At 41.4% G+C, this 25276-nt stretch overlaps 1 protein-coding gene across 5 annotated transcripts in view; it reads right to left on the bottom strand.

Annotated features, from left to right (window-relative positions):
• The window catches only part of ZNF236 (zinc finger protein 236), a 147868-nt gene that overhangs the window by 58608 nt on the left and 63984 nt on the right, over positions 1-25276 (bottom strand). For all 5 annotated transcript variants that reach the window (XM_019014241.4, XM_055368266.2, XM_055368267.2 and 2 more), the window contains 7 exons: positions 16256-16528; positions 12246-12449; positions 6949-7090; positions 6055-6315; positions 2918-3171; positions 1332-1433; positions 690-841 (listed from right to left, as the gene is read on the bottom strand). In XM_019014241.4, coding sequence (XP_018869786.3) covers positions 690-841; positions 1332-1433; positions 2918-3171; positions 6055-6315; positions 6949-7090; positions 12246-12449; positions 16256-16528 — 1388 coding nt within the window. The remainder of the gene's footprint in view (positions 1-689; positions 842-1331; positions 1434-2917; positions 3172-6054; positions 6316-6948; positions 7091-12245; positions 12450-16255; positions 16529-25276) is intronic.

Here is a 25276-nt window from a genome sequence, read left to right as displayed (position 1 = left end):
AGAGCTCTGGAGTAAAGTCAGCTGCTAAGAAGTACGTTCTCCACTTCCCAGATTCAGCATCTGCTGCCAATTATGTAGTTTCTAGCTATGAGGAAAATGTTCTGAAATTTTCACGGGAGGGTCCAGCCCTACCACTTGGGCAAAGCTACCAGTGGTGGATTTTAAAGAGGGATAACAATTGGTCAATCATTTCTCATCACTATTAAGAAATTTCCAAAAGCAGAAAAATGAAAACCAAAACCAAAATTAAAATGTCTCCAACCAGGAGTAAGAGATAAAATTTTAAATGATGCATTTAAATATTTTTTAATGTCAGCATTCATTATATTTTCCTTCTAACATGTTTAAAAGTCCACAAATAAAAATGCTGAGGCTTTGTGCCTAAAGCAACATAGTACCTTTCAACGTGTTATTACATAGCACTCTAGTCAATTTTTGGTTTTTAATCACAAATGCAAGGCCACACCATGGCAGTGAAACCTTTAAGCAAAATTAAAATGTTTTAAGGAAAAAGAAAGCCCTATGTACTAAACACTGAGGATTTCCCAGGTAATGCAGTAACCTTAATGCTACAAGAAGTGAGCACGCCTCTTAAAATTTCCCTTAAGGAAATTTTTAATAATGACAGTGAAGAATAACATAGCACCTGCTAAATACTGCCATGTATGCACCCCTCTGTCCATACTCACTACATTCATCCCATCAGAGCTGGGAGCCTGCAGCAAGCTCTGCTGGTGGAAGCTTGTGGAGAGGGCCTGAGACTCAAGTGTGCTGGAATCCTGTAGCTGTTGGACAGGTGGAAACTGAGGCTGCTGATGGTACGTATCAGTCACTGTAAAACCTAAAATAAATTAGAAAAGAGGAGTTCTACAAAAATATTAAAGTTACATTAAAATGTTCTAAGAAAAGGTTTATAAATGTAAAATGTCTAAAGGGGCATTTCTATTTTCTGAATTAGAATTAGGACTAGCTGCTATTAGCAAGCTTTAACACTGTTTGCTAACAGGCAGGAGGCTGTGCTCAGCAGACATTACGGCACCGGAGGCTTTACAGGACCGGCCACCACGAAGTTCCAATTTCTACTCAGCCACCTTTTCTTGACTGGAAACTACGTGTAGAATGGCTGCAAAGGTCACTTTCCAGAAGACCTAAGCAGACCACAAAATAGTATGCATCAATAAAAAAAAATCTACAATGCATGCAAAAAGTTATTTGGTTTGAAACCATACATTTTAGAAGGGCCTTAAGAGAAAACATGTAAGGTTGTCATGAAATTAAATTCAACTGAAGTACAGCTCACTTACAAATTTCATTGAAAACCCACCACTGACCTTGGGGTAGCCCTGCTGGTTCGAAGGACTGTTGCGCAGGGGTCTGCTCTTCAAACTGGTCTATGTGCCCTCGCAGAGGGTCCTGTGGAGCCACAAACCCATCTAAGGATGAGATGTAAAAAAGGGGGACTCATACATTTGGAAGTTATCTCACAACTGCAAATCTGTCCAAAAGTACACTTCGGCGAGTTTTCAAATATCAGACACCTTATTTTGAAAAGAAAACAGGAAGATAATTTAATACATACATATGCTTAAAGCATTCTCTTTGCATTTCTAGAATATCATCCCTGAAAGCCTTTAGCGTCTGTCTGAAAACTCAGACATTGTTCCATTAAACAATATTCTAAAATGCTATTACATTCCATAATTGTTTAAAACCTTTCTGCGTGTGCATGGTTGCAGGCACCATAGGGGTAAGTGTATAATCCTCCCCAAAGACGGAATACATTTGAGACATCCATAAAACAAAACAGTAAACTGGTCAGCACACTGTTTGCTGACATGCCTGTGTGAGATAAGAAGCCTGTGCCAGACGCAGCCAGCTATGTCACTAATCACACAGTCTACAGTTGACCTGACATTGTGTTTTGTAGCCAGACTTTACTGATGAAGGAAGCAAAGTGCTGCTTTATATTCTGGTTCAGGAGCCTCATCTCACTGCAGACCAGTCACCCACAGTTCACTGACCTACATTCATCTTTGAATCTACACTGAGTGTACTTTATAGAATACTAAAGATCATACAGATGTACACTTGAAAGATGTTCTCAATATACTGGGGATAAAAGGTCACAAAATAGTACACTGCAAGATCCTATTTGTATAATTTTTTTTTTTTTTTTTTTTTTTTTTTTGAGACAGAGTCTCACTCACTCCGTTGTCCAGGCTGGAGTGCAATGGCACCATCTCGGCTCACTGCAACCTCCGCCTCCCATGTTCAAGCAATTCTCCTGCCTCAGCCTCCTACGTAGCTGAGATTACAGGTATGCACCACCACACCCAGCTAAGTTTCGTATTTTTAGTAGAGATACGGTTTCACCATAGCCAGGCTGGTCTTGAATTGCTGACCTCAAGTGATCCACCTGCCTCAGCCTCCCAAAGTGCTGGGATTACAGGCATGAGCCACCACACCCAGCCTTATTTGTATAATTATATATGCATACCAAACACACACACACACACACACACACACAGACACACACATACACACACACCCCTGCATATTTGTATGGAAAAAAATTGGAAGCACCTATATCAAAATAAGGACGGTAGATTTTGCTGCAGTCCTAAAATTTCAACTACTTCTTAACAAGATTTCGAATATTTCCTAACAAGAAGTCTGATCACTTTGTTTTTGTTTTTTCAAAAAAGAACTTCCCCTAAGAAATCTAATAAAATTGAAAAGTAAAAATCTAATTTAAGAGGACATGGAATGATATCAAATACTCAATTCAATCTCTTTCACATACAGCACAAATTGTTTTAAAAGTCAGTGATGGGAGACACCAATGGACTGCAATGAGTGGGAAAGGCTGCAAAACTCTGTTGGGATCACTCAAAGTTAAATATCCTGAAACATTTACCTTCATCTGCTTCCAGAGGCTGATCTGCCAACTGCTGGCCCAGCCCTGCTTCCTCCGTGCCCACCACGTGCTGAGGCTCCAGGTCCAGCATGGCCTCGGGGTTCGCTGCGACCACCTCTGCCGTCTGCGGCAGCTCGTCGCTCTCGATCTCCACCTGCATCTGAGTGGAGGCCTGCATGCTCTGCTGGTCTACGGTGCTGTCATCTATCGAGGCTGCCTGCTGATGCTGTTGGAGCTGCTGGGCAAGCTCATATCTTCAGAAAAATTAACAACAGTTCATCAGATTGGATGCTGTCAAAGGTTACTTGCGTGGGATACTACAGTGAAAGAGTTGTCATTGATTAAATAACATTTTTTATTAATGATTTCATTTTGAAGTCATGATGGCAATTCAGGTAAAAACTGAACCCATTAGTAACTCTGAAGAGAGCTCGTTTGCCGTATCTTTAAGTGCTTCCACCGGCTACAAGACACAAGGCACAAACGGAGGATGAAAGACAACACACACCCGAATGCCTAATAGTTTAAAAACATTAAAAAGATGTCTCGTGTTTAAAAGTAAAACTCTCCCAACTCAAGTTCTGCAATGAGTCTAAGTATTCAGAAAAATAATTGTACTAAATGAGACGACACCTTTATAGACTGATCTAAATCTGACAACACGTGGTGCGCAGAGAGCCTCCAGCCTCATCACCTACTGTCTCTCACAGCCTGGGCCTCAGGCCCTTTATTGGACCAACGATCCAAATGTTGCTTTCAGCAACATTTACGTACACAAAGTGTATCCAGCATATATTCATCAAAGTCAACGATTTCTCTTTCAAAGGAAAAGATGAACAATGAATTCAGCAATGAACTGAGAACTTGAAAAAAAAAAAAAAAAAGAAAAAATCTCACACAATTATCTGACTAACAGGCTGGCTAGTACGAAGAATATCTAAGACAAAGAGCCGGCCAGGCGCGCAGCTCACACCTGTAATCCCAGCACTTTGGGAGGCCAAGGCTGGAGGATCACCTGAGGTCAGGAGTTCAAGGCCAGCCTGGCCAACATGGTGAAACCCCATCTCTACTACAAATACAAAAATTAGCCAGGTGCAGGGGTGCACGCCTGTAATCCCAGCTACTTGAGAGGCTGAGGCAGGAAGTTGCAGTGAGCCAAAATTGCACCACGGCACTCCAGCCTGGGCAACAGAGCGAGACTCTGTCTCAAACAAACAAAAACACCCACACACACAAAAAAGAGCCACCTGGTCCCCTCTTCTGCCTCTGCACACACAGACCATACAAGCTGCATCATGGGCTCTATTCCAGTGTCTTAGGAATCTGCCTACTCAGAATTTCATTCTCAGTTCCAAACAAAATTTTCCCTCTTCGTTTTCTAATATCCAGAATAGACAATTCATAACTACTTTTACTGTGGAAGGGAGAACAAAAATGTGTCGCATAATAGAGAAGAGTTAGAAAATGCATGCCTGCACCTCCACTGTGATGCTTCCACACAGCAGCGCAGTGGCACGCAGGGGCCTGTAAAAGCCACTCTAACCTAAGCACATGTGTGTCTCACGCTAACTGATGGAGGCTTGTTTTCTGTTTGTTTCCTTGGTTCTTTGTTTTTTCCAATAAATTTTACTACAGTAACCTTCTTTACCTATCTTTAGCATGAGTATATGTGGTATTTTTGGAATTTCCAACAATTCAAACAAAGGAATGAAACCCTGGCTGGATGCTCTCCTTGTAGGCAGATTCCAAGTGCACACAATCTGTAAAAGCAAAGCACTGCAGCTCTGCAACAACAGGCTGATCTGCTTAGTGTCCTCTCAAAGCTCTACATTCATCTCCTACATGTGTCCCTCGAAACTGATGACAAACAATGGTCACACAATATACCACTTAATAAAGGTGACCCCGCAATTACACCATTGGTCACCGGGTCCAGAAACAAGGGCCTGAACACCCATATTCCCAATACTACTACAAAAGGACACTGGAAAAGGCTGGCTTCCTGACTGAAAAAGATTTGATTTAACATTCCACTGAGCAAGCAAGCGCCCAAGCTCCATTCTTCTTAGCACGGTAAGCTCTTGGGCCAACTGGGGACCTGTCATCCTGCTACAGCAAGCAGGAACACAAGCATCCTCAACATCCATGTGCCCCCGAGTTCCCCAGTTCCCAAACACATGCAGTGCCCTGCACAGGATTCCCTCCACAAAATGCAGTGAAGTGTAAGTGGATATGTAATTAACAGGAGTCCACATATAACACCGCCAATACCACACTCCCTGGGTGGTCTCAAGCAGCAGGTAAATTTCTCAGCTAAGCAATCAACGATACTGAAATCAAAAACGTCAATTCTGTTGAGGGTGCTTAGGCATTCAGCTCAATAATATCAAAAAACACTATCACAGGTAACTTATTCTAATATTTAAGGTTTTGCTTTGTAGACGACATCCAGGCAGACATATCTGGGTTAAAATGCTGTCTCAAAGCAAATGTTCCAGGGCAGCAGCTTTAGGCCTAGTGACTCTCCCTTTCACATCTCCTAAGCTGTGGTCACCCTACCCAGGCGTTACAGTACCACACAGAATTCTGTGGCTTCACAGAAATACTCATCGAATAGGCCCCAGCACTAGTCAGAAATGCATCTCTTCCGGATTACATCCACATAGAGATGAGCTAGCCTTCCAATCATGTGAAAATATAAGCTAGGCTGAATGAAAAGTTTATGGAATATCTAAAACATGTATTCTTTAAAGTCAACAACATAGAATAATTACCATTCAGATTTGCTGATGACAGGCCTAGAAATCACAGGGTCTTTAAGGTCCTCTTTTCTGAAATATTCACTGTCTGACTATACTAGACACAGTCCAGCATTTCATCTAATTACCAACAGCTTTAAAAGACAGCTTACAGAATATAAACTACTTCATTATTAAATTAAAAATGAAAATGCTAATGCTTCAGTCTATGGCTCCCATTAGATCCTTAGACACTAATACTTACATTTCTTGAGCCCATATAGTATGAGCTAGAAATAATAATGTAAGAATCAAAGACAATTATTTCCTAAAAACAATCCCCACCATCTACTGGAAATTATAAAGATGATAAAAAGTGACCACCAGAATTACACCCACCTGTGGGTTTTCATGTGCTTTTTGCAATTTAGTGAAGTCTTAAATGTTTTTTGGCAATAGGGACACATATAGGGACGAAGGTCGTTGTGGATACCCATGTGTCGCCGTAAGCTGCCACCAGTAGTGAAAGCCCCATTACATATCAGACACTTGAAAGATTTCAGTCCTGTGTGTGTTCTGATGTGTGCTTTGAGCACGCCTGCAGAAACAAAGCCTCTTCCACACTGAGAACATTTAAAAGGTTTTTCACCTGTATGGGATCTTAAAAAAAAATACACATTTTAATGAATATGTTTCTTATACTTTTATAATGCTTTGTGACTAGAATGCACTCTTGCATTTCGCTTCACTTCATCATCACATTTTTTAAAGCTAAGCAGCAATGCCGGAGCTCTCCACATTTTACAAGGGAGGAAGCCTGAGACTCAGAGTGCTTAAGCGACTTGCCTCAAGTCACACGACTGAGATGAAGCTAGAAGCCATGTCTTTTTCTAAGTTCTATACTTTTTTCATGACATCACACTGTCTCTCATGATCAAGGTTCGACTTCCTTTTCACTGTGGCTAGCACTAAGAATTAATCTAAACTGATAAATACATCTGAAAAACACAAAAGGAAGTCTAATAAAATAAACTTCTTTGACATTTCTTGGAAATTGCAAACACTGAAATTTAATGAGCATATACATAAACTCCAGTAGCAATTTCTGGATAAAATACTTTAGTCAAGACATTAAAGAATAAAAATATTAATTACCAATCAATGTTTTGGAGTCAAATGTGACATCTTTAATACCAAAAGCTAATGCTACCATCCTAAATACTTCTAGACGTCATCAGGTCACTAAGTCAGTTTAACTATACTAAATCTCCATCTGTGAATCCGTTACCTTACCTGATGTGTTGTTTAAGGTGGCAAGATTTTTTATATGCACGATGACAGTAAAAACACTTGTATGGTCTATCTGCTTCATTGACAAAATTATTATTGAAATAGCTTTGGAAAAACTGGTTTTTTGGAATGGGCTGGATGAGACCTACAAAGCAAAAGAAAAGCAGATGTAATTCACTGTCAATGCTTGTAATACAATTAAATGTCACAAGGCACATGTTTTACCCAGAAGATGAAAATTCTGGTAAGTTAGATTCTAATGTTGCAACTATGTTATTTTAATTGTGTTAGGAACTGGCTATTCAAAGAATACCTATGGGGAAACATTATAAATTAATATATTTATAATATAACATTACAAATTAATTTATAAATTAACAAACATTATAAATTAATATATATTAATGTTGCTCATTTTATAAACATGAGAAATATCTAGTCACAATTACTTCCCTTGATTCCACGGCCAATTTCTAATGAATTTCTACATTTACTTTCTATATGGGCATTTGTTGACATGGAGTCTACACAACTATGTCCAAAATTCAGGATAAGCAAGATTTTAATACCTTGTTTATTCAGTATGAATACTGCACACTAGATACTATAATAAACTGAAAACAAAAGTGACTCTAACACGATCTTTTGTTCTAAAAAGGTTAGCATTTTCACAGATATCACTAAAGGGATATCTACAAATAACAAAATTAGTAATTTAAATATTTCATTTTATATACATTTACCAAATAAAGAATTCCTTCAGGTTGACCATCTAATAAATATGAATTGATCAAGCTACTGCATTATTTCGGGAATTCAGGACAAGCTTGGGGGTAAACTTTCGAATTCCTTAAGAGTCATTTGGAACGTTAAGAGGGTGATGCACGCAGTCAATCCTCTAATCAGCCTTGGGCTGCTCCTCCTGCCAAGACAAGGAGGCATTGGCCAAGATTCTGTCCTCTGCCCACAGCTCTCCATTCCCGGTCCTCTCTCCTCCCTCAGTTGTACCTTAACTGCTATACAATGATTAGCATGATGCACCTCTGAACACACTCTGTTTTTCCTGACTTTCCATAAAAATACAGATTCCGTTTCAATTTCTTCCCCTAAAGCCCACTTCTCCCAGCTTTCCTAGCTGCATGCCTGGAACAGTGTTCTGGTCCCTAAGGCTGGGGAGCCCCGGACCTCTGAGAGTTCCCTTCCCTGTCCTGTACTCGGCATTTGCCAGTCCTGATGATCAACACCACTCCAATGTCTCTTAAACTTGCATCTTCTCTTCTTTTTCCACTGCCACCAATCTCAAATAGCAGTGAAACAATTACAAAGCTGGAGGGAATTTGACAGCCCAACCAATTTCACCTAGCTCATTATTAGATTTAAGGAAATTCACCTATGCTTCCTGAAGCTTGCATCAGAACCTTATTTTTCAAAAAGTATTCAAAACCCTCCCTTGTGATATAACCCACACAGCACAACCCCTAAGACTACCAAGCCTTTTCTCATCTCACAAGCCTTCTGGACAATCAGAGCTGTGTCAAAGACCTCTCTCCAGGCAGCTCTGACACCACCCTGTGCTTGACAGCACAGCCTCACTTTTTCCTAACAACTCGTCCTGCTCAAAAGAGAAAAATGCAGGCTGGGCACAGTGGCTCAGGCCTGTAATCCCAGCACTTTGGGAGGCCAAGGTGGGTGGATCACCTGAGATCGGGAGTTTGAGATCAGCCTGGCCAACATGGAGAAACCCCGTCTCTACTTAAAAAAAAAAAATACAAAAAATACAAAAATTACCAGGCATGGTGGCACATGCCTGTAGTCCTAGCTACGCAGGAAGCTGAGACAGGAGAATCGCTTGAACCCGGGAGGCAGAGGTTGCAGTGAGCCGAGATCGTACCATTGCACTCCAGCCTGGGTGACAGAGTGAGACTCTGTCTCAAGAAAGGAAAGAAAAAAGAAAGAAAAATGCAGGCATCCAGTCAGTGCCTACCACCTTCCCTACACATGCTGAGACATGCAGACTGAATGCCATGCCTGGTTCTCAAAAACAGTGATGGCAGAACCCTGGATGCAGGTTTCCTCTTCCACACTGCTCTCGGTCAAGGACTCCCCTGGACTACCGCTAGCTTCCTCAATGAGCATTCTACTTTCACTTACTCTTATAACACTATTCTATGCTAATCCTCTCCTTACCATGTTTTTATCAAACTCTGTCCCCCAAAGATTATGACAGCCAAGTCTTTTCTATAGCCTCTAAGGAGCCCAGAGTCTGAGAGAAGAGACGAACACAAATACAAATAACAAAATTAAGCACAAGACATAGTTACAATATTTTACAATTTACAGTGTGAAGCTCCCTCTAGCAATCATTTCCCTCATGTGTCTTCCTCAGCCTAAACCAAAGAATTCAGGTTCCCCTATCTGGTCTAAGACACAAGTATCTGCGAAGCCAACAAGCAAAATATATCCCATTTTAACCCTGAAAAATTGCTGAAGAGTCAAGAACCTAACTCAACTGAAGATTCAAAAACTTGAAGTCCAGAAACCCATGGGTGTACTACTTGATTTATGGCAACCTGAAAGAAGAAACCGGTCTGTTGCTTCATTTTGTGAGCAGCCAAAACTGGACAAGGATATCAAAGTATTCTAAGCTACCATGGGGGTTTTGATCCCATTCTATGCTCAAAAACAGTTAAATAGCATAACAATTATAGTTCCTAGGAAGCTTAGTACAATTCGTATATTAAATTATCAGACTTTTTTTTTTTTTGAGACAGAGTTTCACTGTTGTTCCCCAGGCTGGAGTCCAGTGGTGCAATCTTGGCTCACTGCAACCTCTGCCTCCTGGGTTCAAGCCATTCTCCTGCCTCAGCCTCCTGAGTAGCTGGGATTATTGGTGCTTGCCACCACGCCCGGCTAATTTATGTATTTCTAGTAGAGATGGGGTTTTGCCATGTTGGCCAGGCTGGTCTCAAACTCCTGACCTCGAGTGATCGCCCACCTCGGCCTTCCAAAGTGCTAGGGTCACAGGCGTGAGCCACCGCGCCCAACCAGACCGGTGTTTTGGAGAAGATGATCTTTTACTATCTTGTCAATTTGTTGTGTATTTTGGAGTTTTCTATTTCTTCTACAGTCAATTCTGCCAAGCATATTATTTTAGAAAAGATTCATTTCATCAAAATTTTCAAATATATTAGGAAAAAGTTGTAGAGTACTTGCAAACAATTGTTACCTCATTTGTATCTGTGCTTACAACTTCTTTCTCATTCCTATGTTTTCTCATGTTTCTTTATTAGTGACAAGTCATCTATATTTTCTGTTCATTTTTAGAAGTTTTGTAAAACTTCAGTTCACTACAGTTTTGTCTTCTATCTCCAATTCCATTATATGTATTAATTCAGGGGTCCTCAAGCCCCAGGCTGCCTGTTAGGAACCGGGCCATGCAGCAGGAGGTGAATAGCAGGTGAGTAAGCTTTACCATCTGAGCTCCGCCTCCTGTCAGATCCGAGGTGTGTTAGATTCTCACAGGAGTGCGAACCCTATTGTGCACTGTGCATGTGAGGGATCTAGGCTGCGCACTCCTTCCGAGAATCTAATGTCTGATTCTCTGACATCTGAGTGGAACAGTTTTACCCTGAAACCAGTCCTCCCACCCGACCCCCAATCTGTGGAAAAACTGTCTTCTGCAAAACCAATCCCTGATGACAAAAAGGTTGGGAACTGCCATATTAATTCCTTTCTGCTACTTTCTTTTAATTTTCCTAGTTTTTTTAGTTAAATATTTTACTTATTTTCAATCTGTCTTATTTTCTAATAATACTCAAAAGTCTTAATTTTTCCTAGGACAGCTTTGGTCCATCCAATCTGTTTACATAATACTCACATGTGTAGTATGCAGTATCTGTTTTGAGTCCTTCTTTTCATGTAATGAAATTTTGGATGGCTATTTTATAAGTTTTTCAGTGAACTGTAATCAAAGATTGTATCCTATACAAAATCAACTTCTGAAAATTTATTGAAATTTTTCTGTATCCTAGAATGTGATCAACTTCTGTTTCATGCATATTTAAAAGTATGTAATTTAAGGCAAAAGATTCTATAAAGCTATTAAGTAACTCTTTTTATTTGTGTGCTCAAATCTTCCGTTTTAAGGTGTTTAAGTTGACCTGTCTAATTGAGGATCTTTCACTGCACTTGAGAATTTGAGTATTTCCTTTCTTTGAATTTTTTTAGTTTAAATATTTTGATGTTAAACTCTCAGATTCACACAAGTTTATGGCTGTTGATCATCTTACTGGTGGCCCCCAATTTATAACAATCTAAAATCTCTCTATACAATAATTTACAATTATTGTAAATAAAGGTTATGCTTTGGAATTAAGGAATTATATTTTAATATTAATTTTGCTTATAGATTGAATTATCTTTCCTAGGAAAGTAGTGAAATACAGAAACTGCATAAAAATGTAAATTCACACATTAGTAAGTGATGTGGTCTAAATGTTTGTGGTCCTCCAAAATTCATGTAGTAAGAGGGAGGACCTTTGGGAGGACATAGCCAGAAGGCACTATCTATCAGGAAGAGAGACCTCACTAGACACTCAATCTGCCAGCACCATGATCTTGGACTTCCCAGCCTCTAGAACTGTGAGAAGTAAACTCCTAGTATTTACAAGCTACACAGTTAGTGGTATTTTTGATTCAGGAGCTCAAACAAACTAAGACAATGAGGTTTCTTAAATTTTGTTCTAGTACTAACAAATATAATTTTTCTAAAGATTCTAACAAGCAGTGTTTTCTTTCTAGATCATCAACAAAATCATAGTTTGGGTTGGTTATAGTAACACTGAACCTAAAAAGAAAAGCAGGCAGATTTTTCTTTTCCTTTTTAATCCAAAGATTAAAGTAGCCCAAACAATCTGTAACACAGCACAAAGAACCTAAAGATGAAAACAACAACGTGAACTGTGTGTTTCACATAAAAACCCCTTCTCACTTTTGATGGTTCTACTGAGGTAGCAATGTTTCTTCAATGAGGACTTATACGCTACTGTTTTCACTTACACATTAGTTGTCTCTAATCCGAGAAAACAATTTGAGCAGTAGTTTGGATACAACTTAGATTTTAATCTTGACTGTAAAACACACTAGTCCATAAAGCAAAACAAGGCTTAACACAGACTTCATTAATACTATGCCTAAAAAACTATTTAACTACACAGACCATAATGTGTGTACACAATTCACAAAATGTCAAAGAAAATAGTACTCGATAAATTATAAAGATGCCCTACAATCCATCTTACCTAAGTCAGTTATGAGGATTGGTTCCTGCAAAGGAATATCAGGGACTGGAACATTCGTCTTGCCAACACGGACCTTTGCAGGTTTACGCTGGTGCCTCATTTTCCTTAATTCCGTATGTTTAAAGTGGGAAGCAATGTGAGTCTTCCTATGGCCTGAGGTTCGAAATTTTTTGTCACAGTGAGGACAAGCAAAAGGTCTAACTCCTAATAAAAATGAAATCACATTTTAGAATTATTTCCAGAAATTACATCTCAACAGCAAATGCCAACATAAAATGTTATTATTTCCAATACTGATTTGAACCTTCAATTTATTAGGCCATGCTTATAATTTAATGGATATTGTAAATTATTTTCCCTTGTTTGTATACAGTGCATATTATAGATATTAAGGCATGTTATAAGAGCATTTTAAGTAAAAAAAGAACATTTAGTATTTTTAGGACAAAGTCTGACATTGTAAAATATGGACAGTAGTTCTTAAGAACTTTACAGTATGTAAGGATGCTCTCTCTCTTAAGTCACCACCTGTAAAGTGGCTTAAAGACACCTGCCTCCAGGGCTGCTGCTGAGATTACGTAAGCTAACATTTAAACAGCACTTAGCGATGTCTCACATTTTGCAAATAAACAGTAAATGGTAGTTGTCACTGATTGTAAATGATGATGATAATAGTACTAATATCTTCTTAATGATCCTCTTACTACTGTGCCCCACTTCTAAAGAATATTTCCTTGTTTTACAATTTTATCAGCAAATGAAAATGTAAATTCCAAAGAAACACATACAACAAAATTGAGTAACTTCAGCTTTGTCAAATACTCATCCACATTGTCAGCCCAGAGGAGGATCCCTGAGGGAATTTGGGGGATATTGCCAATGAGTACAGGGTTTCTTTGCAGGGTGATAAAAATGTTCCAAAATCAGACAGTGGTGTAGAGTGCACAATTCAGAAGTGTACACATTAAAATGGTAAATATTATATGTAAATTACATCTTAATAAATATGTCATTAAAAAAAAATGGAGCTCCGAAATGAAAGATTTCACGCCTCAGTACAAACAGGTCTCCGGTCCTCCTCCTGGCCCAGCTAAAGCCTTCAGGTCTTCTCAGATCAAATGCAGATTACATGTTGTATTCTCAGAAAGGCTCACTCAGTCTAAATCCAAATCTGATCCAGACAGATGTCTCTTTTCACCCTCTGCAATTCTACGTTCATTTATAAGTGTTACTTGTTTTTAATGCCTCCCCCAGCATATCCTTAGCTCCATGGAGATCAAGGTTGCATCTGTTTTCTTTACCTGTAGATACTTCATGCCCAGCCTATAGAAGAGACTCAACAAGTGCTGATGAAAAGACAGAAATATATCCTCCAAGTAGTCAATTATTGCTCCCCCAGGTGCTGTGACTCAATCCCTTCTCAGCACCTGTGTGCAGTACTGTGTGCAGTACCTATTGGCAGTTCCTGTGTGTGGCACTGTGTTTGGTACCATGTGTGGTACTGTGTTTAGTACTGTGTTTGGTACTATATGTACTACTTGTGTGCAGTACTGTGTTTAGTACTGTGTTTGGTACTATATGTACTACTTGTGTGCAGTACTGTGTTTAGTACTGTGTTTGGTACTATATGTACTACTTGTGTGCAGTACTGTGTTTGGTACTATGGGCAGTGCCTATGTACAGTACTGTGTTTGGTACTGTGCATGATGCCTGTGTGCAGTACTGTTTGGTACTGTGTGTGGTACCTGTGTGCAGTACCTGTGGGCAGCACTGGTCCCTGTGTGCAGCACTGTGTTTGGTACCTAAGTGCAATACTGTGTGTGTGGTACTATGTGCAGTACTATGTGTGGTAGGGTATGCAGTCCCTGTGGGCAGTACTTGTGTGTAGTACTGTGTTTAGTACTGTATGCAGTACCTGTGTGCAGTACTGTGTTTGGTACTCTATGTACTACTTGTGTGCAGTACTGTTTGTTACTGTGTTTGGTAGCATGCATGATGCCTGTGTGCAGTACTGTTTGGTACTGTATGTGGTACCTGTGTGCAGTACTGTGTTTGGTACTGTATGAGGTACCAGTGCGCAGTACTGTTTGGTACCTGTGTGCAGTACTATGTTTGGTACTTTATGCGGTACCAGTGGGCAGTACTGTTTGGTACCTGTGTGCAGTACTATGTTTGGTACTGTGTTTGGTACCTAAGTGCAGTACTGTGTGTAGTACTGTGTGCAGTCCCTATGGGCAGTACCTGTCTGCAGCACCATGTTGGGTATTGTGTGCAGTACCTGTGGGCAGTACTGTTTGGTACCTGTGTGCAGTACTGTGTTTGGTGCCTAAGTGCAGTACTGTGTATGTGGTACTGTGTGCAGTACTGCATGTGATGCTGTATACAGTCCCTGTAGGCAGTACTTGTGTGTACTGTGTTGGGTACTGTATGCAGTACTGTGTTTGGTAGTATGTGCAGTAGCTGTGTGCAGTACCTATGCACAGTACTGTGTGGTCCCTGTGGCCAGTACCTGTGTGCAGCACTGCAGGCCATACCTGTATGCAGTACCTGTGTGCTGTACTGTGTTTGGTACTGTGTGTGGTCCCTGTGGGCAGTGCCTGTGTGAGTGCAGCTCTGCAGGCTGTACCTGTGTGCAGTACTCTGTGTACCGTGTGCAGTACTGTGTTTGGCACTGTGCATGACACCTGTGTGCAGTACTGTTTCGTACTATGTGCGGTACTTGTGTGCAGTACTGTGCTTGGTACCTGTGTGCAGTACCTGTGTTTGACACCGTGTGTGGTCCCTGTGGGCAGTGCCTGTGTGAGTACAGCACTGAGGCTGTACTTGTGTGTGGTACTGTGGTACCTGTGTGTGGTACCTGTATTTAGTATTGTGTTTGGTACTTGTGTGTAGTACTGTGTTTGGTACTGTGTTCGATACTGAGTTTGGTACCTGTGTGCAGTACCTGTGTTTGGTACTGTGTGCGGTCCCTGTGGGCAATGCCTGTGTGTGTGCAGCACAGCAGGCTGTACCTGTGTGTGGTACTATGTTTGGTACCTGTGTGCAGTACCTGTATTTAGTACTGTGTTTGGTACTGTGTTTGATACTGAATTTGGTGCCTGTGTGTAGTACCTGCGTTTGGTACCACGTGTGGTCCCTGTGGGCAATGCCTGTGTGGGTGCAGCACTGCAAGCTGTACTTGCGTGTGGTACAGTGTTTGGTAACTGTGTGCGGTACCTGTATTTAGTACTGTGTTTGGTACTGTGCTTGATACTGAGTTTAGTACCCATGTGCAGTACCTGTGTTTGGTACTGTGTACGGTCCCTGTGGCCAGTGCCCACGTGGCTGCAGCACTGCGGGCCATACTTGTGTGTGGTACTGTGTCTGGTACCTGCCTTTGATACTTTTGTGCAGTTTCTGTGGGCAGTACCAGTGTGGGTACAGCACTATGGGCCATACCTGTGTGTGATACTGTGTGCAGTCCCTGAGGGCAGTACTTGTGAGCAGTAGTACCTGTGCAAAGTGCTGTGCTGGGTACTATGTGCAGTACTATGTGTTTGGTACTTGTGGGCAATGCCTGTGTGGGTGCAGCACTGTGGGCCATACCCGTGAGCAGTACTGCGTTCAGTACTATGTGCGGTACTGTGTGCAGTCCCTGTGGGCAGTACTTGTGTGCAGTATCTGTGCACAGTGCCCTGTTGCATACTGTGTGCAGTACCTGTGTGCAGTACTGTGTGCGGTTCCTGTGGGCAGTTCTTGTGTGCAGTACCTGTGCACAGTGCTGTGTTGGGTACTGTGTGCGGTATCTGTGTTTGGGACCTTTGTGCAGTCCCTGTGGGCAGTACCGGTGTGGGTGCTGCATTGCGGGCCACACTTATGTGCAGTACTGTGTGTGATACTTTGTGCAGTCCCTGTGAGCAGTACTTGTGTGCGGTACCTGTGTGCCTACTGTGTGCCATACCTGTGTTTGGTATATGTGCGCAGTAATGTGTGTGGCCAGTGCCCGTGTGGGCCCAGCCCTGAGGCCATACCTGTGTGCAGGCGAATGTGCACCTTGAGGCTGCCAGAGGTGGAGAAGCTCTTCATGCAGTACTGGCACTTGAACGCCTTGATGCCGGTGTGCGTCTTGATGTGCGCTGTCAGCGTGCTCTTCACGGCGAAGGCGCGGAAGCACTGCGGGCACTTGAAGGGCTTCTCGTGGGTGTGGATGCGGATGTGGCGGACCAGGTCGCTGGGCTTGCGGAACTCCTTGGCGCAGTAGGGACACACGTGCCAGCGCACGCCGTTCTCCTCGCGGATGGAGCCTGCGAAGGCAGAGGACACGTCCCGCTTGGCCTGGACACCCCGCCTAGGGTCAGGCCCAGGACCCCCTGTGGTCCCTACAGAAAGCCTCATGCATGATCAGTTATGGGAAAGCTTGGAATTCCCAGGATCACTGACATTATCGAGGGCTAGGAGTTAATCTCGCTGAAACCCCTAACAGTCGGGGAAAACACAATTCAGTCTCTGAAAAAGAGCGCCCACTGAGAGGGTGATTGATTCTGTAGGTCCAGCGGCACCAGGACACAGCTGGCTCCCTCTCAATGAGAACAAAAGCAGATGGGATCGAATGACCTCATGCTTAACGCAGGGAACGAGAAGAGAAGGAATGACACTGGAGTAAGTATTTATTGGGCCTACTGGATATCACCAATTAAAAAAATATAAATGCAAATAATTAAGAAACAGTAAATCCATATGCTATAAAAGGAAATTGGTAAATAGTTAAGACAAATAGTATATATCAATTCATGATAAAATATAAGTGGATCTGTCTCATATTATTACTCAATTTTGAATCAAGTTTAAAACTATTTCTAATAGAAAAAAAAAATCACAAATTGATGGAAATATAGTAAGTACACCTGTCCCTCTGTTTTCAGCAGGAAATACTGCCAAGACCCGAGTGGTTCCATCTGAGAACCAAGCCAGCTACTGAGTGGTGAATGCAGCAGCGTGAGTGCGTGGGACAAAGGGATGACCCGTGTCTCCCTCACCGCTCTCAGGATGGAGCAGGACAGTGGAAGGTGAAATGGTAAGCAATTTACAGCTTATGAATTGTTTATTTCTGGAATTTTCCATTTAATATTTTTGGGAATTTGGTTGAATGCAGGTAACTAAAACTTAGAATCACCTTATTTTTAAAATTTTTGATTAGATTTATTCATCTGAAATTAAGGTAGCATCTACAGTGACTATACAGATAACTCACATAAAGAATCCACATGAAATCAGAAAGATCTCCCACATTAATGAAATTTCACCAGAACACTTTTAACTAAAATTTATTTAACTGTGTCTGTACCAACATAGTTTTCTTAGGGAAAAAGAAAACCTTCTGTTTCCTTCTCTCTTATCACTAAACATAAGGAACTCTCCATATATGCAAGTAAATCTGTAAAGATAGAAAACATTTTCTCAAATACAATATTCTTTGCAAGAATAATTCACATAAAAAAGAAAGGTGGGCCGGGCGCAGTGGCTCACGCCTGTAATCCCAACACTCTGGGAGGCCAAGGCGGACAGATAGCATGAGCTCAGTAGTTTGAGATCAGCCTGGGCAACATGGCAAAATTCCATCTCTTGAGAAAAAATTTTAAAACAATTAGCCAGGTGTGGTGGTGCATGCCTGTGGTTCCAGCTACTCAGGAGGCTGAGGTAGAAGGATGGCTTGAGCCCAGGACATAGGAGTCGCAGTGTGCTATAACTGTGCCACTGCACTCCAGCCTGGGCGACAGAGCCAGACCCTGTCTCAAAAAGAAAAAAAGGAAAGAAAGGTAGAAAAAAAGAATGAAAAATAATATATTTTTTAAACACAGTGACAGAATGTAAATAAAAACAAACAAAGGTACAGACACAAATCACGGGGGTAAAAATGGAGAAGGAAATAAGGGAACTGGTTTTAAAAGGTGAGACATTTGTTTTGTGGTGATAGTGCATAAAGACATCTAAAATTTAAGACTGCTTAAAATTAATAGGTAAAAATTAATTCACAAATGTGCATAATTACCTAAAGGCTTTATCATGACAAATCAAAAATGCAAGGTATAAAAAGGGTATGAGAGACTATAATATCTACTAGTGAAAATTAGGACACCATTCCCCAGAAATCAGATTTTTTTCCAAACCAAAATAAAACTCTATCTCAAGTTATGCAGGATGACATAATCTAAATCTGCCACCAGGTTCTAATATCTGTGAATAGACTAGAACAGAGACTACGAACTGGAAGTCCTGATGAAGCTGTCTCCAAATCTGGCCTGCATATGTTTTGTTTCACCCACACAATGTTAAAAAAGAAAATGGAATCCAGATTTCCAACTCTGACAAATGGAAAGATCCGGAAAGCTAGATCTGCAATCCCACATGGCAAGCTTTCCTGGAGTTGGGCAGTAGCTTTCCTCTTCAAATAGTAAGTCCAGGTGCGGTGGCTCACGCCTGTAATCCCAGCACTTTGGGAGGCCGAGGCGGGCGGATCACCTGAAGTCAGCAGTTCAAAACCAGCCTGACCAACAGGGAGAAACCCCGTCTCTACTAAAAATACAAAATTTGCTGGGCGTGGTGGCACATGCCTGTAATCCCAGCTACTCAGGAGGCTGAGGCAGGAGAATCACTTGAACCCGGGAGGCAGAGGTTATGGTGAGCCAAGACTGCACCATTGCACTCCAGCCTGGGCAACAAGAGCGAAATTCCGTCTCAATAAGTTTATATATATATATTAGTAAATATAGAAAAGTAAAGGATATATATTCATCTTCAACATGAAAAGACATTTGCTAAAACTCAACATCTAGTCTTAAAAAAGGTCTAAAAACAGGAAAAGGTGAATAAAACATATCTCAATATAACATTCAACTTAATAGAAAAATATATTAAAGTCAGGGAGAAAAGTCCACTACCACTGCCATTAATTTATTGTGATCTAGAGATACTAGTCAATGACATTAGTCAAGATAAAGAAATATACAGTATACACTAGAAATGAAGCATCAGTCATTATTTTCAAATGATATTACCATATAATCTAACAAACCTAGAACTCAGAAAGATACCCAAGTTTTAATACAAGAAAATCAATACCCTTCCTATTTACAAAAAAAAAAAAAAACCCAGAAGAAAATTTCAAAAAGAAAAAAAAAAAAAGATAAATTAATGGAAATGCATATCCTATTCTTTGGGACAAAGACTGTAAGTTACAAAGACATCAATTCTCCCTGGTTTAATTTATCACCTGTATACAAATACCAACAAGATTGTTTTTTGGAACTAAAGTTTTTGGAACTTTAGCAGAAGATTCTAAAGTGCATCTGAAAAATAAATATGTGAAAATAGTGAAAAATACACTTTTAAAAAGGAGTATCAAGAGAAGACTGGCTTTCTAGTTATCAAAGTACACTCAGAACACTGGAATAAAAAGACAGATTAGAGGAGTAGAACAGTCCAGAAAAGACATATATAGATTTGGGAGTGTGATCAAGGTGGCATTACATTTCAATTGGGAAAACATGACTTATTCGACAAACGATGTTTGCACATCTGGGTGGCCACCTGAAAAAAAAAATTAAATCAAAGATTTAGTTTAAAACATTAAATTATGGCCAAGCATAGTGGCTCATCACTGTAATACCAGCACTTTGGGAGGCCAAGGCAGGAGGATTGCTCCAGGCCAGGAGTTCAAGACCAGCCTGGGCAACATAGCAAGACTCTGTCTCTACAAAAATAAAAATAACAAAATTAACTAGGTGTGGTGGTGCACACCTATAGTCCTAACTACTGACGAGGCTGAAGCAGGAGGATCACTTGAGCCTGGGAGGTCGAGGCTGCAGTGAGCTATGATCGTGACACCAAACTGCAGCCTGGGCAACAGAGACCCTGTCTCAAAAAAAAAAAAACCTATTAAATTATAAAAGTCAGATATAAGAGAAGAGGTTATCTTTCCATAATGTCAGTGATGAAGTCTAAATATCACCCAAGCCTAAAGTCATTAAACATTGACAAACTTAGCTATACATATAAATAAATATTTCCCCAGTTAAAAAAGTTTTTCAGCTCAAAAAGGCAAACAGATTAGAAAAAAACGTACAACTGACCCTTGAACAACTCGGAGGTTAGAGGCACTGACCCCAATGCAGTTAAAAATCTGCCTATAAGATACCCCAAAAACTTAACTATCAATAGCCTCCTGTTGACCAGAAGACTTGCCAGTAACATCAACAGGTAACACATATTTTGTACATGTATTATACGCTATAATCTTACAATAAAGCTAAAGAAAAATGTTATTAAGAAAAGCATAAAGAAGAGAAAATATATCTCCTATTCATTAAGTGGAAGTGGTTTTCCTCTCTTTGTCTACATGTTGAGTAGGCTGAGGAAGTGGGGGGGTCTTGCTCTCTCGGGGTGGCAGAGGCAGGATAAAACCTGCATATAAGTGGACCTTTGCAGTTCAAATTTGTGTTGTCTAGGAGTAAACTGTATCCCACAAATATAGCTCACAAAATGCTATCATCTTTAATACCATATGGACAAAAGAAGTCAAGAATTAGTCTTATAGGAAAATATAGGTACTCTTTTGAAAAGCTTTCAACCCTACTCCCTGTAAGAAAAATGCAAATTAAACGTACAATAAGACAGCATTTTCTAACCCATCGGATGAGTAAAAAAAATCCCCAAATTTTGATAATTTCTTGAAAAGGCTGTGAGGAAACAGGTGCTCCAATAATTGCTCCTAGAAGGGTAAATCTACATGACTACATGAAAGTATAACTGTTTATCAAAACTTATTCCTTTTTACCAAAGGAAAGTGTAACTGTTGACAAAATCCTTTTCATTTGTTATCAAGTATGTTACTGACACCAATGATAAAATTTCAATAAGGTCGGTACAGTGGACAATAGTACTGGGTCAATTTTAATTTCCTGATATTGATGATTTTACTATGATTATGTACAAGGATGTCCTTGATTTTAGGAAATACACACTAAAAAATATTTACAGTTAAAAGGGCATTATATCTACAAGTCACTCTCAGAAAATTCAGGAAAAAAACAGCTAAACAGCGAAATCAAATGTAGTAAAATGTTAACATTTGGGGGAATATGGATGAAGGGTATATGGGAATTCCTTGTATTGTTCTGAAACATTTCCGCTAAGACTGAAATTATTTTAAACTGAAATGTCCTTACAGATAAACGTACATGTGTGAAATGATGCAGCTACCCACACGGCCACTGCAGCATCATCCATGTTAGCAAACGGCTGCAGATTGGTTAGATTATGATACATTCATAAAATGAAACACTATTCAAGCATTTTGAAAAATAAGATATCAAGTGGAAAAAAGTAACCTAAAAAATAACATCACATTATATTATACCTCTAGCAGGAAGCCACTCATCCTCCTAGAAAACAATCACACAGATGCCTGTGCTTGTTTAAAAGACACAGAAGACAGTAGTGGCACGCTTCCCTGGGGAGGGGTGGCAGAAGACCCCTCACAGAAGTTCTGTGGACACCACTGTGTCTTTTGAATTGTGTGGCATGGGCATGTTTCACCTATTTAAAAATAATTTAAAAACATATATATTCATTAAACACTTATTATTGGTCAGCTACCACCATGCTATCCACTTTACATGGATCCTCCCATTCGTTTATCTTCCATTTATTCTATCCTTAGTCCCACCTTACAGATGAGAAGTTGACATCTTAACTGACTTGCCCAGGACCAGATGGCCAGTGAGGTCCACGTGATCCTAGCGCCTAAGTGCAGTTTTCTCAAGGAGGTCTGTCTTCCCAGTGCTACTTCAAGCACAGCATGACAAGTGCCAAGCACCATGCCAGGCATCAAAAGGTATCTGCCCTGGAAAGGACTGTGGTCTAGGAGAGAAGCAGGTAGGGCAGTGTAACCAAGCATGTATGGCAGAGCATCAGAGGTGCCAAGACAGATGTGTGCATGGATGCACACCAGGAATGCAAAGACAATGCTGATTACTTCCATAGGAGGAGGCTCAAAAACTTCTGCAGAAATAAGGTGGCCCTGCAGGTGAGCTTCGAAGGCAGATATTTGCCAAGAAGGACACGGCCTGAGGTATATTTATCAGATAAAAGCAGCAGCAAAAGCCAGGTGTGAAGGTGAGTCCCAGAAACCTCCAGTTCAATATGGCTGGGGTACAGGATGCCTGGTGGGACTAGCGAGAGTCAGAAGTGCAGGCAGGGCTAAATTACAGAAAGCCTTACATGCTGCAGAAAGTTTCTTGGCAGGAGAGGAAAAAAGCCTAGACGTGTTCTCTTCAGTCTTCAATTAGCTCCCATGCAAGAGAAGGTGCCATAGACCACCCAGCCAGCTTTATCTCCAGCATTAGCTGGGCTGTCAGGAGGACGAGGACGACCAAAGAGAAAGACCACTGGCCAGAAATGGGTAGGGGAGACAGACAGGGGGAATGCAGTGACCAGAAAAACATCTGTGGGTTCTTCTGTGGAATCGGAGAGCACCTACTGTAATCAGAAAACTCCAAGTAGAGCACCTGGGATGGATGAGCCTGCTCTTTTGGGACAAAATCCAAATGCTGGTTCCAACAAAGGACCCTGGCCTGCTTGGAACATCAAAAGATTCCCCCAGACGCCTGACAGGTACACACAGAAGTTCTAGCCCAGACAACAGTCAGGGTGACACAAAGTCTTTCTGCTTTCAAGGACCAGAACATCAAATATTCAGAAGTAACTACTGTCCAACATCTAATTAGAGAGGGACTCATATCTCAGCATCACGCACAAATGCAGACTCCTCAGCCACAGGAGACCTTCACGTGAAATACAACAGCTTGACTCACCTTCTTGACTTCTGTTGCAGAATATCTCACTGCACAGCCTAAGTGTTTGTTTGTTTGGTTTTTGAGACGGAGTCTCGCTCTGTTGCCCAGGCTGGAGTGCAGTGGCACGATCTCGGCTCACTGCAAGCTCCACCTCCCGGGTTCATGCCATTCTCCTGCCTCAGCCTCCTGAGTAGCTGGGACTACAGGCACCCGCCACCATGCCCGGCTAATTTTTTTGCAGAGATGGGGTTACACCATGTTAGCCAGGATGGTCTCGATCTCCTGATCTTGTGATCCACCTGCCTCGGCTTCCCAAAGTGCTGGATTACAGGCATGAGCCACCGTGCCCGGCATTTGTTTTTTGTGCTTTTTTTTTTTTTTCTAAACACTCTCTCAGTAGCAGACCTACTAGAACACTGGGAACAGTGCATTCAAACCTGGTGGAACCACGGCAGCAAATCTTACCAAATAATCATTATACAAATCAGAAGCGACAGGTCAGTGCTGGGTCTTGGGGCTTCACACAAAAGCCTCTGATATGGTTTGGCTCTGTGTCCCCACCCAAATCTCACCTTGAATGCTAATAATCCCCACATGTCGTGGGAGGGACCTGGTGGGAGGTAACTGAATCATGTGGGTGTGTTTCTCCTGTGCTGTTCTCTTGACACTGAATAAGTCTCACGGGGTCTAATGGTTTTATAAAGGGCAGTTGCCCTGTACATGTCTCTCTTGCCTGTAGCCATGTAAGCTGTGACTTTGCTCCTTATTCACCTTCTGCCATCATTGTGAGGCCTCCCCAGCCATGTGGAACTGTGAGTCAATTAAACCTCTTTCCTTTATAAATTACCCAGTCTCTGGTATGTCTTTATTATAAGCATGAGAACAGACTAATACAGCCTCTTACATAAACCTGGCCCTCAACCAATGATAGGTTTATAGATATGCTGCTAGGACTGGGTTAACAGAAGCACGTGACTGGATATCTGAAACTGTAAATCGAGGAACGGACCCTGCTGATGAAATGGAGCTAGTAGAATCTTTTTTTAAATTTATTGATTTATTTATTTAGACATGGAGTCTCTCACTCTGTCACCCAGGCTGGAGTGCAGTAGTGTGATCTCGGCTCACTGCAACCTCTGCCTCCTGGGTTCAAGCCATTCTCCTTCCTCAGCTTCCCGAGTAGGTGGGACTACAGGTATGCATCATCACGCCCAGCTAATTTTCGTATTTTTAGTAGAGACAGGTTTCACCATGTTGGCCAGGCTGGTCTCGAACTCCTGACCTCAGGAGATCCACCCACCTCGGCCTCCCAAAGTGCGGGGATTACAGTTGTGAGCCACCGCGCCCAGCCAGTAGAATCTTTTTAACAAGTACTACAGTCTGCTGGGTTTTTCAGCATTGACCACAAAGATGATGTTGATTTCCTGGCCAGGTTTTCTCAGCTGGTCACAGGAAAGAGACAGTCACTGATAGTTAGCTGGACTACGTGAATTCAGAATGGGGATATCAAGAATGCTCAAGAGGCACTAGAAGCTGCTGAAACAAGGATGGCACTGACGCTGCGGTGACTAGCTCTTGATGACAGGACCTCCTCTAAGATACTGGCTTTTGCTGTGATTATGTTCAGATTTTGAAACATCTTAGAGTGCTCTCAGATCAGCAGAAAGCCGGCGCAGCGGCAATCATGTTAGTTGCCACAAAGGAACTTATGATGAAGACCCTATCTTTGAAAATGAGAGTAACGATGAAGCCATGTTTGTCAACTATAAAGAACAACAGAAGTTACTGTTGGACTGGCTAGCTCAAGCTTCACCAAGTTACTGCTGACTCCTGCGCAGTTTATATTTCGACACCACAGCACTGGTAGGCTACACGGTTTATAGAAGCTGCAGGAGCAGCAGGCTTGCTATAGAAATTGGCAGAAGCTCTTCCAGGATCTCATGGTGCCCCCTTCTCAGGTGCTGGTTCAATGGCTAGTGCTCTGCAAATATGACACAGCCGTTGGTAATGTCAGGAGTTAGCTCTTACGTGTGACATGAGTTTTTCGGAACTTGTCAGACAGGAAAGTTCTTTACCGCTGAATCTCAACACATTCCGTGGGTATTAATGGCTTTCTTAGATCACAGGGGGTCTGCAACACTGTAGCGCAAAAGCGTGCAGCGGAACTGCTTGGCAGTTCTTTAGATTTGTCAGATCTCT

The sequence above is a fragment of the Gorilla gorilla genome, chromosome 17 (assembly GCF_029281585.2).
Source record: "Gorilla gorilla gorilla isolate KB3781 chromosome 17, NHGRI_mGorGor1-v2.1_pri, whole genome shotgun sequence".
Classification (NCBI taxonomy): Eukaryota; Metazoa; Chordata; class Mammalia; order Primates; family Hominidae; genus Gorilla; species Gorilla gorilla.
This window is presented reverse-complemented; position numbering and strand designations above follow the sequence as displayed.